Source organism: Anolis sagrei, chromosome 1, assembly GCF_037176765.1.
Source record: "Anolis sagrei isolate rAnoSag1 chromosome 1, rAnoSag1.mat, whole genome shotgun sequence".
In the NCBI taxonomy this organism is placed as follows: Eukaryota; Metazoa; Chordata; class Lepidosauria; order Squamata; family Dactyloidae; genus Anolis; species Anolis sagrei.
Genome location: NC_090021.1, coordinates 177,558,090 through 177,576,346, shown reverse-complemented (window position 1 = coordinate 177,576,346; position 18,257 = coordinate 177,558,090). Strand labels below are relative to the sequence as shown.

At 37.1% G+C, this 18,257-nt stretch overlaps 1 protein-coding gene across 3 annotated transcripts in view; it reads right to left on the bottom strand.

The window, feature by feature from the left end:
• SATB2 (SATB homeobox 2) overlaps window positions 1-18,257 on the bottom strand; it is a 153,605-nt gene that overhangs the window by 52,367 nt on the left and 82,981 nt on the right. For all 3 annotated transcript variants that reach the window (XM_060781127.2, XM_060781137.2, XM_060781117.2), the window contains exon 7: window positions 15,046-15,518. In XM_060781127.2, coding sequence (XP_060637110.1) covers window positions 15,046-15,518 — 473 coding nt within the window. The remainder of the gene's footprint in view (window positions 1-15,045; window positions 15,519-18,257) is intronic.

Below are 18,257 nucleotides of genomic sequence, written 5' to 3'. Positions count from 1 at the left end.
AGAAGAAAAGCTGTTACATCCTGTAGGATGTCAGCTAATGCTAATCCAGTGTAGGTCATTAACGATTTCTAGAGAATAACCACAGCAGCCTTACAAACAATTAATTCAACGTAGTAATTCAAGGCCAGAAAACATGTATCAGGCCCTGAACTCAGAGTGTAGGAATTGGCTAATCAGTCACTGTTTGTTTCCCTCACATTCATTTTTTAAAATGATCATGATATTGCCACCCCATTTATCAATAAATCTGGAAATAATAAGCAGTCTATATCAAAAGCTAAAAACAAGTCTTAACTATCTGACTAGCCTCATCAGCTTCTCCACAGACATAGAGCAGGCAATGTATACCTACAGCTGTTAACATGGAGGAACCCAAGATTCAATCTCAGTAAATATTCAGATCCTTCTGGGAGGATGGATCGATCTGTGAGGTTCACTTTTTTTAATCATCCATGGTTGTTAAAATGTTGGATTCCTTCCAGTTATGTTTCCAGGGTAGAAAAATCATTAATTGGAATCTTCTTTTGAAGAACTGAACTGAATGAAACAGCTATCCGAGTTGTTAGTTCAGCTGACACTATCACTCTGGGGCATTTTGAAGCACTTTGGGGATGGGGCCTGCTGAGCACCATCACATGATGCTCGGCAGGCCCCGCCCCAGTTACCATCCAAGTGCTGAGGAATCATTGCAGCTATGAAAAGGTTAGTGGGTTATGGGTAGCTCCAATGGAGCTACCTGCATTTTTGGGCCCTTTCCCCATATGATGGGAAATGGCAACATGACAATATGTGTTGCCGCCCTTTCTCCCATCAGTTGGGGACAGGGTACCAACGCACCTTGTCCCATTGCCCTTAACTGATGGGGGAAGGAGGAAGGGTGTATAAAGCACCAGGAGGTGCCCTGTACAACTGCCGGAGGAATGGCACAGCTCCAGGGAACCTTTGAAGAGGTCCCTAGTTACACGTTCAGAAAGGAGGCCTAGAGCAGCAAGGTTTCTGTTCTCAAGGGGAAATCAGCCTCAGCTGATGAGTCAGGAAAAGATTAGGAAACTGAACTATAAATGTAGAACGTGCACTGAATAACTCTATGGAATTACATACATTTTTGCAATCTTGGAAGTTTAGCAGTGTCAGCTTTGGTTACTATTTGGATGGGATCACAAATAAATACCATGTGCTGTATTATTTATTTATTTGCGATATTTCGATTCCGCCTTTCTCAGCCCAGCGTCGACTCAAGGAAGGACCTGGCAAAGTCACCTCTGAGGATTCCTTGTCAAAGAAAACCCTAAGAAAACAATGGGTCCACCATGAGTCAACAGGTGACTTGTGCACACTCACTACTGGTATAACTTGGTCCAAACAATATGGGGCTAGCCAAACTGGTTCAAAAGCTAGGGTATGAACTCTTCTTTTTTTTTTTATTAAAACGTAATTCTGGATCCAACAGCATTGCTACTTTCAACCCTTCTGAACAAAACAAACATGTAATGTTAGAAAAGACTAATTTTTGTATTTCTGTAGCGCACAGAAATGTACTTCATCTATATGTGTTGAAGGAGACTAAATACCTATGTACTCCAATATCTTTTCTACAAGGTTCAGACAGATGTCTATGGAAGTCTCACAAGCAAAAGCACAGATACAATAGCACTGTCCTCAAGGCATTCCTCAGAAATTCGTAGGAAGAGACATGTTGCAGCGCATAGCACCTTTGTTAATAGAACTCATCCTTACAACACTTTCCCATTGCAGCATTGCCAGGCATCCCACATTTTAAGGGACAGTCCTTTAATTTAAGCAAATGTCATGTGTCCTATTTTCTTGCTCTTCATGTCCCATATTTCAGGTGGTACTGGCCCCATCCCCACTCCAACCATCTAGCAGCAGTGTTGGCAATACAGGCCCACTGACCAGGGCACCGGCCTTTGACCTTGTGCAGTACCAAGCATGCCCCCACCTTTCCAATCTGACCTTTCCATCAAAGAGCAGGCTGGAAGGGCAGGGTGGGCCTTGAAGCCTGTGCAAGGCCAATGAGAAAGTGCCTAGGCCAGGATGGCAGCAGGCTTGTGTTAGGTAGTGATAGTGGGGCAGTTGCAAAGGAAAACTGCTGCTGCAACCATCCTCTGCACCTGCTGGTGGCCTAAGTATGTCCTCATTGGTTGAGGCCCCAGAAGTTCCACCTCCAGAAGTCCCCACCTAGAAGTTGTCTCCTCCCCACCCCACTGGGTGTCCCTGCTTCCCATGTTAGAAAAGTGCTCATAACATCACTTCTGTTTTCTTAAATTTGTAAATGACTGCTGAACAGAATAAACATCCATCTCATCCAACATCACACTCCGACAATAGCTAGCCAGAGTACTGGGAAAGCCAACAAATGAAATAGCATTAGGTTCTTGTGGGTTTTTTCAGGCTATAGAACATGGCCCTACAGCCCGAAAAAACCCACAAGAACCTAGTGATTCCAGCCATGAAAGCCTTCGACAATACATTGAAATAGAATTCATTAGACAGCGATTTCTTCCTATCGCATTTCAGAATGGATCATAAGAATTTTCTGACCATCTCCCAGGACAGCTACTAGTCCACTTCAAGAGATTTATCTTATGCCTCTAAATTAAGTCTAGTTCCCTGCATTGTTTAATATTCATATGAAGCTTCTAGCAGAGGTTATTTTCATGACAGAATAATATTCTGTTTTTTAATTCAGGTATAGGTATCAGCGGAAATAGCCTAAAAATTAGTGTCTGGAAAATATTTATCAATCATAATTAGAATGAAACTGAAAATGATAAAACAAAAATGTTTCTGGTTGAGGATCACTATCCAAGGTGAGGTCACACACTCAAGAAAAGAATTCAGTGGAACAAGAATTTAATATTCCACTTTAAAAGTAATAATTATTACAATTATACTGGAGTCAAAGTCATTACTAGAAACCTGAAGAAACATTACTGGAATATTTTAAAATCGTTTCCATATTGTAATTTTAATGGAGATGGGGACGTGCAGAAGTACTCCAATACTGTACAGACTCAATGTGAATAAACTATTCATAAGAAACTAATGTCTTAAGTAAGAAAATTAATTCAATCACTACAAGGCAAAAAGAATAAATAGTGATTATAAAGTTTAAAAAACCCCCAAAATATCATGTAAGTTATCAACATATCTACATATAGTTCTGATTTGGCGTGTATAACACAAATCCAACTATCAGCATTATTTAAAAAATAAAATGATATTAAATAATCTGTTCAGCCTTTTATCACCTGCAGCAAATTAGACTTTCAATATGCAAAGCATCCCCCTTCAAGAAAAGCAAACAATCCTGATTTCATTTAATTGTAATTTAATGAGGCATAATTTATTTTTAAAGTGATATACACCAGGTGTTTGGTATAGGAACTGGCCCACTCTGACATACTTTAGCATAGCTCTTTTTGAGAAATGACTGACATGAGCTAGAGATTATTTTCATTCCTGCAAAGTATGTTTCTGCTGCAAGGAGCAAGCAGGAGGATGGAACCCATATTTGTACATTTTTCTATAAAATCTTATTGGCTAAATTAGCTCATACTATCATATCAATTTTTTTTTTAAAAACTGCTCAAACAAAGAAGCAATAATCATTCAACTATAGAGCTTTAATCCTACGTATTTTTATGCATGCTTACACTCATTAAAAATCAAAGTGTCTCAAAACTCAAAACAGGGTACAGGATAATAGCCCAAAATGCTGCTGTGATGACTTGTAAGGAACATTTATTGGTCAAATTATTCTCTATACCCATGGAGATCATTCATATTTGTATACAGGCACATAAATTGTTTTCTATCCTTTGCAACATTTCAAAAATGCTTTCTAAAATGACGAGGGGACAATGAGAAAGAAAAGAGATGCTACTTAATATTGGCCTTCATAAAAATCAAAGTTATAAACAGTCAAAGTTAGGGATTACATCCAAAATTCCATTTACATTAAATATAAATTATTGTGCTTCTGTCTAAAATGAACCATTATATCATTAAAGCCCTTTAAAAATAAATCAAAAGGAAGAATGTTTGATCAGATTTGAATATAAAAACCTTTTCTACCAAAGGAAAAGGTTGGTCATGCCACTAATTCTAAATATCCATGGGCTATGCAAAGAAATAAGTCAAAATGCTGTTCAAAAATGACTCCCTCCCCCCCCCCCCCACCTCAATTTTTTCCTTTTTTTTCAGTCTGGAAAACAGCAGTACTTACTAAATTTGGCCAGTGCAAAGTTCCTTTTTGAAGGATTTGCCAACATTTGGTAATCCCATATCTTAAACAGAAAAACATGTGGGGACATGAGAGAAGCCTCCCACAGGATGGTAAAACATCCGGTCGTCCTCTGGGCAACGTCCTTGCAGACGACCAATTCTCTCACATCAGAAGTGACTTGTAGTTTCTCAAGTCATTCCAGACCAAAAGAAAACAAAACAGAAAAACATAAAAGTTTGAAAATGAAGAAAAAGTGTGACTGAAAGCAAAACCAGTAGATTTCCCCTTGACCTGCCAATGCAGGAAGTTCCCAAATTAAAAACATCTTACTTATAAACGACCCACAATTAAGAAAGGGGGTGAGACAACAGGAAGAGAGGGAAATCAACCCCACAGAAGGAAAATTCACTCCTGGAAGAGTTTTCATAAGGAAAGGGGGTCTCCACTGAAGCTTTAGCATCAATCCTTGATTCCACAACAAACCGAATTTTTCAAAATCCAATGATCACTGGGACAAATACTACAGGAATGTTTACCATTCCTTATGATATCTAAAGCTTTAAAATATATATTTTTGGGCTGGAGTTACACTTTAAAATGTACCTGTTCCAACATACAAACAAATTCAACCTAAGAACAATCCTACAAAACCTATCTCGTTTATATTTGGGGACTGCCTGTACTTCAGTTTATCTTTGTAATGTAGGGATGGCCTACCATTTGCAATCATGGAATCTCAATGATCTGCAAGGGACCTTGAAGAAGTCCATGTCCTTCTGCATACTCCCATGAAAGAGATTTTAGTATTTTGCCCCGCAACATCCTCTCGGGGAATAAGGCCAATTTCACCACGATTTCTGTCTTTTTGCAGCCACTTTAGGATATTTTTTCCAGCAGGAAGTAATCCCACCGTTGATCTTCACTTTGATCTCACCCTACAACTGTGGTTTTCATCTACACAACTGCATTCCATCAATGTGTCTGAAAAAATGGATTGAAATCGATGAAACATCATGCTAAAATAAATCAAAGATGGAACAAGATTCCTTTCCCCTTTTCTTTTTGCACGTGATATTCTCTGACCTTATAAAAATAAAAGTGGCAGACATGCAACTGTGATGAAGTTATTCTGAATGCAGATGAATAAAGCTATGGTTTACATCATTATGTCTCATAACATGTCCTCAGTTTCAATATTGGTATTATTTTAAATTGTAATTCATATTGGCATGAGTCAGATGCTTAAAACTCATTTAACCAATGCTTAATGTATATATCTCTCAGGAGATATCTGCTTAGACTTGGAATGGAAGCATTTCAGCTGATTTGAATAAAATGTATACAGTGTGCAATGACGGGAATTCAATTTTTATTATTAAAAATGAAGTGTTTTACTCCTCAAAGAAATAGCTTCTATTACATTAGTTTAATAAACTCTCTTTTTATTAAAGTGTCACTTTTTAGGAAGGGCAATGCATATTTGTGTACCTATGGGGAATTGTGAAGGAAGAAGAGCAAGCTAAATCACAAGCAATTGCAAAGTATGATATTGAGTGAAATATGTATATTCAGTTAAACATGCCCTTTCTGAAGTGTGCCTGAAAGGAAACCACACACTCATTTAGCATCAAACAATGTGTCATAGAAAGTACTATAAAAATAAAATTAAGACATGAATCAGCCTTCCCTCTCAGTCATCTTACATAACTTCATCTTCCTCCAACACACACAGGAAGAAAATGGAGGTGTTGCTTCCCATTTTTCTGTTACTATAGATAGGATGTCATCTGGAAACATTAGTTGACTGTAGCTATTTTTAAATGTGATTTTTTAAGTCAAGCCCATTTTATATTTCATAGTTAAACTATAACTTGTTTTAGACATATCAAATTTATATTTAATGATCGTTCATTGGGTTTGAAAGACATGGCCATTTTGAAATCCAAAATTCTTTGGAAAATGTTTACTTGCAAGAAGCATTTATGACACTTTTGGGGTAGGGGGAGCAGACACCCGCATTCATAGAGATTAACTTTACATGTTACTTATTAGAGCCAGGGTCTAATGCAGTGGTTCTCAGCCTGTGGGTCCCCAGATGTTTTGGCCTTCAACTCTCAGAAATCCTAACAGCTGGTAAATTGGCTGGGATTTCTGGGAGTTGTAGGCCAAAACACCTGAGGTTGAGAACTCCATCAACAAAAATTGGAGTGGGTGATTTTTCTTTAGCTTCCCAAAACATGCTCCAAAGGTCTGCAAGAACCCCCTATCTAGTTTCTAGGCAATGCAAAGGGTTATAGAGGAAATAATATTATGTTGTGGTAACATTTATATTATCACAAGGTGATGTATTTGTTTTCTTTTTCTGACTTTGTATTTAAATGTGACTATTGGATGTCAAAACTGCTGTAGTTTAAATTCACTGTTAGGTCAAAAATACTTGCAATCCTTCCTACAATTTGCAGTACAACTAGATGTTTCCTTAGATAGCTGTGCTTGGCATATTACAATTCTTTCATGTGCCACAAAAACAATTAAGCTTTATGAAGCAAAGCAAGAATTCTCCCGAGAAAATATCATTCATAACTAAAAGTTCTTACACACATACAAGCAGTGAATGCAGCATACATTCATCTAAATACAAAGAAAGAGCAGTGTTCAACGTTTTCAAGCAAACAAGTCAGGGGAGATTTGACTGTAAACAATTGGAGAAAAGATATTTCATAGACAAAGTTTACCTTTGGTCATTTTCAAATTCATTCACATTTATTGGTTTTATTTCAATAAAAACATTATATATTTTTTAATTATTCCTCTTTCACAATAAAATTTCTCTCTCAAGGGATGCAACACAGCAAATTAACCACATGTATCCAATGTGTATTTACAGATGTTAGCAAAGTCTTGGTTAAAAAAGACTTTACCAGATGCCAGAAGTGCACAAGTTTTGGTGCTAGGTAAACTTTCGATGTCATAACTGGAAGGGTTCTTTCTAAGTCAGTGGTTCTCAACCTGTGGGTCCCCAGATGTTTTGGCATTCAACGCCCAGAAATCCTAACAGCTGGTAAACCGGCTGGGATTTCTGGGAGTTGTACGCCAAAACACCCGGAGAGCCACTGGTTGAGAACCAATGCTCTTGATCAGGGGTCCTCAAACTTTTTAAACAGGGGTCCAGGTCACAGTGCTTCAAACTGTTGGAGGGCCGGATTATAATTTGAAGGAAAAAAAACATGAATGAATTCCTATGCACACTGCACATATCTTATTTGTAGTGCAAAATCCACAATACAAAAATTAAAATGAAAAACAATTTAACAAATGTAAACTTATTAGTATTTCAATTGGAAGTGTGGGCCTGCTTTTGGCTGATGAGATGGGATTGTTGTTGTTATTGTTTTGTGCTTTCAAGTCATTTCAGACTTAGGTTGACCTGAGCGAGGGCCGGATAAATGACCTTGGAAGGCCGCATCCGCCCCCCGGGCCTTAGTTTGAGGACCCCTGCTCTAGCTTATCGTGTATTGGAGTAAAAAGAAGTGCTATGATAAAAAGTATTGTGGCAATGACTACGGTGCCTGCCAAACACTCTCCTTGCCTGGGAAAAAAAGGATGGGGAACACTGCTGACAAAAGTACACACAAGTCCCTGAAAAGGTCTAGGCTTAGATCTAACTAAGAATCCATTTTGATGTTTCTCTCTTTCCCCAATACACGTGTGTCAGCAATTTGTTTCAATGGACTTAGCCTAGTTTGGATCAAAGCTTCCTCTACTTCATTTAACAGATTTACTCAGATGGAAGATCTCATGGGAAAAATAATGCTAGTAAAAGGGGTTTTCAGCCTCTGAATATGTAGGTCATTGGACTTTAAAATAAATTAGAGAATAGTTTATCTATTAAACAAGCCCCACAGTACATATTTTATGAAGCTGGACCTAATTACAAGTTAGCATACACAGGACACTGAATTGGGATTAAATACCAGTCCATCATCTGGTAATTAATTTTAAAAAGCCTATTAGTTAATGTAATGGCTTTTACGAGAACAAAGGCAAAACTGAGTACTAAATAGTTTCTTGTTAGAAATTACTTCTTAAGCAGGGAAAGCTGCTCTCTTTTCATTCCTGACTATGGATGCACCTGTTCATTCTCAGAGCTGCCATATTTCGTGGCTGCCATACCACTCAGTTAGCCAACTTTTGTCCATGTTCAGGTAGGCAATGTAGTAACTGTTTGGGCTATTGTTCAAGCTTTCATTTTTTTTAAAAAGGTTTAACTCTGAAGGAACAGAGAGATGGGGGGATATGGAAGTCTTCAGTCAGTTTTTTTTTTTTTTTGCAAGAAACAAGCTGTCCTCTGCATTTGAACATGTTTAGTAAATGTGTGAAGCATCGCAACCTAGACTGATATGTACAATAGAGGCACATGACACATTGTCTCTCAATACGAAGTTCCAGTTTTATTGGTCAAAATTACAGCTCTGCCAGAAAATGTAACTGATGTCTGTTTTGCAGACACCCCATGAAGCATGCAATAATAATAATAATAATAATAATAATAATCAGACAGCAGTATCAAAAGGAGGGAAGGAAGTGAAAGAGCTAGATAGCACTGGGCCAAGTTAAATCAAGCTTGGGAAAAAGGTGGGAGGGTAGAAGGTACAGCACATGGCTAGAAAGTGCCAGAGAAGTGAAATGTAAAAGAATGAAAAGGTGAGGGGGTAAGAGGAAAGGGGGGGGTGACACATGCAAACGCTGAAGTGGCAAGGAGGAAGACACAATGAAGGTGTAGGGTGAATTAAGAAGAAGGAAAAGAGCAAAAGGAGAGTGAGAGGCACAGTGGAACAGGGTGAGAGGTAGACATATGGAAACTAAAGATGCAAGAGTAAAAAGAGACAGGGCCTTCTCTGTGGTGGCCCCTCGGCTAAGGAATCCCCTCCCAAGTGGAATCAGATCCACTCCATCCCTCCTAACTTCCCCCCAAAAAGAGTGAAATCCTGGCTGTGGGATCAGGCCTTTGCGAACTAGACGGGTTTGATGGCAAAGCTATGGTTTTAATGGACTCTGATGGACTGTTCTTAAATTGGCAATTGTTTTAATGTTTTTATGATGTTTTATACTATTTTTATTTAATATGTATATCTATCTTGTTGTTAGCCGTCCTGAGTCCCTCTGTAGAGGTCAAGATAGGATGGGATATAAATGTCCTAAATAAATGAATAAAAGGTGGTGGCAAAAGGCACAATGAGGGAAAGAAGAATTCAAGAAGCAAAGTGAAAAGACAAGAGAGAACCACATAGTGAGGGTGTAAGGTGAGGCAAGAAAGAGAAGGTGATGCTGCAGCAGAGTATGAGAGAAAGCAATTGTAAAGGCATGAAATGAGACAAGAAAGGAGAATGGTGGAGAGTAAGGTGTAAGAGAAAGGTTAAAGCAAGCAAGCAATGTAGACAGGAGAGATAAAGTGCAAGGGAAAGAGATCTGGTTTGTTAGTTTGTCCTTAATTTCCTCTACTACATTTTCATGGAGTGTTATTTTACATAGTCCCCATCTTTCACCTCCGAACAATCCTATAAAGTAGACCTGAGGAGAAGTGGTCAGTATCCAAGGGCACAAAGCAAAGGTCATGTGATCAAGCAGGGATTGAATGCATTGCTCTCAATTCAAACTTCACCACTTTAGGCATTGCTCTGAATACTAGTTCTCTCAGAAGAGTAACTAGATAATATTAAAAAGTGGTACAAAATGTGCAGTACTAAAGATGCCGATTCAATGTAAGCAAAATAATATGTATTATTATAGTCATAGTCCAACACTCAAATCTGAGTGTCAATTCTAATGTAAAACCTATATAAATAAAAATGTAATGTTTGTTTGTGGGATTAACACAACTCAAAAACCACTGGGCGAATTGACACCAAATTTGGACACAATACACATATTAGGCCAACGAGTGACCACCACTCATAAAAACATTGAAAAACACAGCAGAAGAGACTTAAAAAGCCAAAAAAACCACATTACAACCACATATATACACAAGCACACATATATACACATATACACATAAATATATACAGAAATATATACACACATATATGCACACACAAAACACATACACAGAAAGGGAAAGGAAGAAGGAAGGAAGGAGAAAAGGAAAGAAAGAAAGGTAAAGAAGGAAGGAAGGAGAGAAAGAACGAAAGAAAGAAAGAGGGAGGGAGGGAGGGAAGGAAGGAACCAAAAAGCAAAGGAAGCAAGAAAAGAAACAGGTAGAGAAGAAAGAAAGAAAAAGGGAAAGAAAAGGGAAAGAAAAAGATCGAAGGAAGGAAGGAAAGAGAGAAAGAAAGGAGAGAAAGAGGGAGGGAAGGTATGAAAAGTACTATAACTTAGCATTAGAATTGACCCTCAGACTTTAATATTGAACTAGGCTCTGGAAACAGGATCCAACTCCCTGTTCAGCCATGAAAACCCACTGGAGGCCTTTCTGCACAGCCATCTAACCCAAAATATCAAGGCAAGAAATCCCACAATATGTTCTTTGAACTGGAATATATGACAGTGTGGACTCAGATAACAGTTCAAAACAGATATTGAGGGATTGTCCGCCTTGATATTCTGAGTTATAGGCTGTATGGAAGGGTCCTGGGTGACCTTGGGCAAGTAAACTCTCTTAGCCTCAGAAAAACCCTATGATAGTTTCACTTTAGGGTTACCATAAGTCAGAAACAATTTGAAGGCACACAAGAAGTGATGTTTACATAGTCATATTCCCAAGTGCCTTTATAAACTTCTATGATTCCCATCCTTTGTAATCCTTTAATCATATTTTAGCTACCATGGAGAAGACAGACATTTTTAAACTGATTTTTTCCAAAAAAAATAATTCACAATCTTTCTGTAAAACCACACTAAGTCATACTTTTAACGCAAGCTCCCATTTCCCCTAGGATTGTCACTCTAATCAAAGCAACTGTCATATGCATAAAATCTAAGACATTCCACATATAATACAAGCACTTTCGTTTGCATGAACTCCGTGATTGCATAATCTCAGAAATAGTCTCATGCCATCTCCATACACATTTCAAATGCGGGGGGGGGGGGGGGGGGGTTAACTATTTTGCCTACACAATGCATTTTGTTTTTTGTGTGTGGTTACAGCATTTCAAAAGCTTTGAAATGCTGTAGATATTTTTTGATTTTGGGGTTTTTAAGGGGGGAATCTTGATACGTGCCAACAACAACGATACATACACACAATGCAAAGCACTGTGGTAATCCAATGAACTCTAGGAATAAATTTTATTCTAGTCAGGCAATTCTGCTCTACATTTTCTTCAACTTAAAATACAACCAGTCCTTCCCATTGTGTAAACTTGCAACACTGATTTGTGATATATTTATTTACTGATTTTTGTTTTTAAATGGCAGAAAAGCCTTATAGATGGTCAGGTATCATTCCCCATTTTTAAAGTTATAAATCCAGTATTTTACTCTGGCGTTTTATTCTGTTTTTTTTTTCTCTTCTATTCTTTTTTTTCCCCAAACCTTAAATTATCTGTGGGTCCCAATACATCCAACAAAGAGTATGCAGACGGTGTTTTTAGAATAAAATGGAATTAAACATTAGCTTTCTTTTCACATAAGAGTTTAAATAATCTGAAATACTGTAAAATTAAAATTAAAATGGTGGATTAGTATTCATCTGTATAAAAATTAGGGAAGGAAAGGGGAAGTGAAATCTTGTGTCACTTTAAGGCTGATTTGTTTTAACACAAGCATTTGTGAATTACTATCTACTTCCTCAGATTCCACAGCTATAAATCCACAAGTCACATAGTTGTGGACATGGAGCCACAGTAAAAACAGAGGAATACAGATTGCCATGTCAGTCAATGAGCTTAATATAAATATGCTGGCATCTGTAAACTGATATACACGTTTTTTGGTGTTAGGACGTTAATTGTTTCACAAGAGTGAAAGCAATACATCCTATTGTCAGGAAAGTTGTTTCTGTTGAAGATACTTTTGTTATACATGCTAATGTAATGAAAACAGATCATTAATATATGCAATGTGCCACAAAACCATTATGCCGGTTCAGATCTCTGCTGAAAGATTAGAATGGAAATTGCTTTTCCAACAGCAAAGAGGAAAAGTTGCACCACGCAAAAATGAAAAGAATAATATCTGCTTTAAATATTGTAGTCGCATACATATATGATTTCTTGGAAAGATTAGGACAACATTTGCCTTATTGTTCCTTTGCATATTTGGCATTACATTGAGGGTTTAAACTAATTTTAATCTTACACCATCACCAGTTTTATCTTTGGATTCTGAATAGTTATTCATTTCATTTCTCTTTTACGTTATATTTGGGCACTATTAATATAGATTTAACAATCCTGTTAAAATACAACTCAGTATTCACTAGGAGAAAATATATAAAACCAATATTACTGCTGACCTCTTGCTCATGTTCAAAATATGTCAATGTGTCAATAATATCTACATGTATTGTACTGGGCTTTACATATACACACCAAACAGGTTAAGATCCCAAAGGGATGAAATGCTTTTCCAAATTAAAAGCAGCATTTGAAAAAGGAAGTACTCATGCATTCCACTATAATTTTTATTTGATATCCTCAAGGCTAACCCTCAAAAATTCAGTCATGTTGATTCAAAGAGAATGTTTTTGCTGGCTGTACTCATCTTATAAACTTAACGGCAGAAAGGAAGTAATGAAAATATGCTGCAATGTTAATTAGTTCCCACATAACATGGCATTTTCAACATGGCAGTGCCAAAGAAAATCATTAATCTAGTAGAACAGACAACTGCCCTATGCTCTGTATAGACACTCATGAGAAAGAAGAGAGAGAAGAAATTGCCATATAAGCCCACTCCTGGCCTGCTTATGCTTTCGATTCAAGAATGGAGCTGAGATAAGCTATTCTGAACAATTACCTACAACGATGATCATGTACAATTGCTTTCCTACATACATACACACAGAGAAAATGTTAATTTAGATATAAGCATAAACATATGCATTATTTATTGATTTGATGAAAAACAATCCCTTCATAATAATAGCAGCATACACATCCTCTTGCACACAACCCTCACACTGCAAGCATTCAAAGTATTTGATACATGCTACTTCATTGTGAAACTATATGCCATATATGCAAACTCATAAAACAAAATCAACGACTGGTTTTCTTGAGGAAAAACTATAAGACGCAAAGAAATGGGGGGGGGGGTGTCTAAACCATTTCATATGCATTAGGGGTGAACTAATGAAAGGGGCCAAGTGAAACAAGGAAAGCAAGATGAGGCCTCTTCTACACTGCCATATAATCCAGATTATCAAATCAGATAATTCACATTATCTGCTTTGAACTGAATTATATAAATCTACACTGCCATATAATTCAGTTCAAAGCAAATTATCTGGATTTTATATGGCAGTGTGGAAGGGGCCTGAGGCATTGACTGAAGTGAAAAAGCAGTAGGCAAAAAAAGTACTTATTTTCCCAGCACTCTTTTTATATCAAATTGGCCTCTCCAGTACTGCTTTTCCCTATCAGGCATTTGCTACACACACACATCTGCCCTAAGGCTCAACCTATGCATTACACAACTTCTGGGCTTCTTTCCTCCATTATTTTAACTATCCAAAGCTGGATAGATAGGCTGTAATGAGGCGAGACATATCAAATGGGGAAGGCTGCTTTCCCTTATTTTCTTTCTACTCCAGCTAAAAAAAAAAAAAATGCCCTCTCCCAAACTGCTTTTTCACCTGTAAGTGGAAAGATATCCATAACTCTTATTAAAGTTGTAGAAGGGTGATTTTGAGATGAAATTGACAAGAAATTGGCAAATGTATTAAACAGGCTCTACTTGGAGCTTGCCCTAAGAAACACCACATAAAATGCCAGTCGAAAATATGCACGCAACTTTGAATTTATGCAAGCAACAACTTAACTACTCTTTCTGAAAACTTGCAGGTGAAATATTTTCATTATTTTGTGTTAACTTGGAAAATAAACATTGCAAAATTAATTAGCCGCTTTGAGACCCTTTCAGGGGAGATTAAATATAATAATAATAATAATAATAATAATAATAACTTAAAAGAGAGGATGAAAATACACATCCTGAAGAGGAATAGATTGCAGATGTTTGCCCTATTTTCCTTGACGGACTGATACATTTAGCAGATCACGAGACCCTGTTTTAAGTTTATCCTCATTCCTCGTAATGAATGCGAGGAGATAGAAAAAGAAAACATTGATATTCCCATCTTTTCCTCTCTCCTCAATCATTTCAATCAAGATTTAAGAATACATGCAAATTAAAGGACTAAATCCAATGTTAGTCTTATTCACAGCTGACCCATTGATATTATTGTTGATACCAAGTCTCATTAATTCTAATGGCTCTTTCCCAGGTGCAATGAACATTGGATTAGCCCAGTTGTAAAATGGGTCAAAATTAAGAGATAAGAAGGTATCGTTTTCTAGATGAGCCTTTTGAAATGGCATACAAAGGGCCATTATTTAAAATGTCACGTATTACTGCTTTTGAAGGATATTGAGGAATTAGAATAAAAATAGATTTTAAAAATATGACCTGAATTTACTTGGTTTTCCCCTGCTCCCTCATAACTGTTTTTATTTTATGGCATGTCTTTTTTAGACTATAAATGTGAGAGTAAAGGATGTTTGTACTACAACAGCACTCTCTCTTGATTGAGTAGTAGTGTAAAAAGGTTAAAAACAAATAAAATATAATACCTGTGTGCGATTGAAAGCCACTCTTGCAAAAACAGCTTGGGATACACTAGCACGCTTCAACTCATCCCTGACTTGCTGGTAGATATCTGGAGAGACTTCCACTGATGAATTTGTTGGCTCTGGCTTGATGGATCGAGGAATGGGTGGATGATTTAGAAACTGTTGGTTTATAGCTTGTGGGTGTTGATGAGCCAGTAGTCGGCTTACTGCAATCTGTTGGTTTATCAAGTGAGCCATTGCTATCTGCTGCCTTACAAGTTGTGGATTGAGCTGAGGTGTAAGAAGACCAGGACTCATGATTGGCTGCAAAGTTGGCACTTGGTTTCGGATTGGAGTACTGTGGTGAATTTGACCATGAGGAGACTGTTCATTTGTTTTGCTCAAGGTTGCCAGCTGGTTGATATTTGGTAAGTGCATGGGACGTTGACCGAGAACACAATATTCTGACATGTTGTCTCTTTCAACCCGTTCCACTGTAACAAATATATATAAAAAAACCTTGAGTATAAGACACAATATGGATTTTTTTAAATTAAGTAAGAACAGCTGATAATGCTTTCACTTTAGTGACAACACCAGTAATGTCACAACACTCTACACTGAAGCAAAATTAGAATATCTGTATTCTGTAAATTTATGTACAGTAAAAGTTCTATGAAAAAGGTAAATGGAAACAAATGTTAAACCAAATGTGTGAAAATATTAGGGATGTGAAAATGGCAGAAATTCGTTCTGTTTTCGTTATGTTTTTGTTTTGAATTTTGGATTCCTCGCCCTTCTGTTTTTGGCAAGATTCTTCCTGAAACAAAACTCCGGATCCCAAATTACGAATCCGGAAGCCCCCCTCCCCTCCAATCTCCAGAATTATTCTCAAAATCAGAACAAAAACAGAATGGATTTCTCCTGTTCCACAAACCCCTAGAAAATATTTGAACCACCAAACATTTTCACACAAACTATGCCAGCTGTAGTTTTAATATTTGCAAAACAATTACTTGTTTTTTTTTTATTTGAAACATTTATATTCCACCTTCTCACCCTAAAGGGGACTCGGGGCAGAGCACAACATATATATGGCAAACATTCAATGCTGGGACATACAATACATAGCATACAATTGATTTTAAAGTCGATATAATCTGATTTTAGGATTTGTGTATACAAATCCTATATCTACTTTAAAATCAATTGTTTAAACCATCTCAAAACATCATGCTGGCTCCGATCTGCAAAGTAGGTTACCTATTATTGCCTTATTGCACTGTCCCAAAGGCTTGGTCCCACAGCCAGGTCTTTACCATCTTTCTGAAGGACAGAAGGGAGGGGACTGATCTAATCCCACCAAGAAGGGAGTTCCATAGCTGGGGGGCAATCACTAAGAAGGCCCTCTCTTTCGTCCCCACCAAATGCGCCTATGACGGTGATGGGACCAAGAGCAATTCAAACCTGAATTAGTGATATATCCTACTTAGATTAAAATACATAGAAAGTTATTTTTCTTAGTACAATACTGTCACATCCCTGTTTTTTAAAAAACCACCAAACAAATAATCTGTTACATTAGCATTTTAGATAAGTCATTATCAACGCAAATTCCAAGGGAAGGGGGTCCCCATACTTTAATCTCTGCTAATGTGTCATATCCTAATCAACTCTAGGTATCTTCTAGGTATCTTCTGCATTATAGCAACTCAATATGTTATGGTACTTATGACCAGTGAATTTTTCCTGTCAGATGGTAGGGTTTTTTTTAAAATCTAGTAAAATCACAATAAAACCAAACACCTGAAATTCTACTTTCTTTCAACAAACATTATAGGGAACAAAATTATTCCTGCATTTATACAGGTGTAAAGTCAAAATAATAAAGGTTTCCCCAATGTAAAGGCCACCCTTTTTATTTTTACTAATTACTATGTAAGTTTTTTTTAAAGACTACCTACACCTTTTAATTAATCCAATATATTTGAAAGTTTGCTAACCCAAAATACATTTCTGGGCTGAAACTATTGCCAAGTTTCCATAAAAACCTACTTTTGGGGGTAAGCTATATAACCCTATAAAAATAAAGTTTTAACATGGAAATGTTGTCAGGCCATTAACCTTTTCATTGCTAGCCAGAACAGGAATCCCACATATACTATCTGGCTAGGTCCAAGTATAATGCATTTCCCCTTATTATCAGGGCCTTTTCTGCACAACCGCACCACAAACATACATTTTAAACCTTTCTCAATACGGACCGTCTTGAATGGAAAATGTCATTACTCAATCGTTTTTTCCAAGCTGCTGGCAGACAATGTCACTTTCCACCAATGCAACTCAGATCGTATTCCACACTGTTACCATCCCACCTATTTTAAATCAGCAGTTTTTGGACAGTCCAGCCATTAATGTTAACAAGGTTTGACAGAATCATATTACAAAGAAAAAAAGTTAGATTTCCTTTACATCACCTTCAATGTATTATTTTACTACAGAAAATACTTATAATGTAGATCAATTGCATAAACAGATGACCTGTATTAAGATATTCATGCAGAATAGTAATATAAAGAGAAATAATGTTATTTAAAGGTTCTAACGTTGATGCCATATGCCCATTTCCACGGGAGGAAAACATGTTTATTATAAGGCACAATGCTACCAGTAGTCTCAAGAAATTGCTCTGCAGTAGACTACTCTAGTAGCTATGTTGTTACATCACTTCAACTACACTGAACCCCTCTAGAGCTTGGGAGGTGCTTTTCATGTGGTAATTTATTTAAAAACCATGATTATCTTAACTACTTATTTCTTTTAATCATAGCCCGCTCACCCTAACTAGAAGCAAGGGGGTAATTTCAGAAATCTCATTTCCAGTCAACGTTTAACTTTATGTTTACCCCAACCATCCATCAGTGCCATTTAGTATCTGGTATCAGGCCAAGAAAACCATATGTGAACATCTGCAATTCATGAGGCCAAAAGGACAGTTCTTCCATAAGATTTTGCAGAGATGGGATGGCTTCTCAACTCCAGAAACGACATATAAAAGAGATGAAGTGCAACGTCATCAACGATTACGCTTGATAGCAACCCAACAGAATGTTCTATTCAGAGCCCACTAAAGCAAGTCCTGCTGATGGCCCACTGAAACACATGATTTCACCAGGAGCCATTCCAGAAGTCTTTCTGTGATTGTAAAATTATATGTGTGACTTATCACAGTT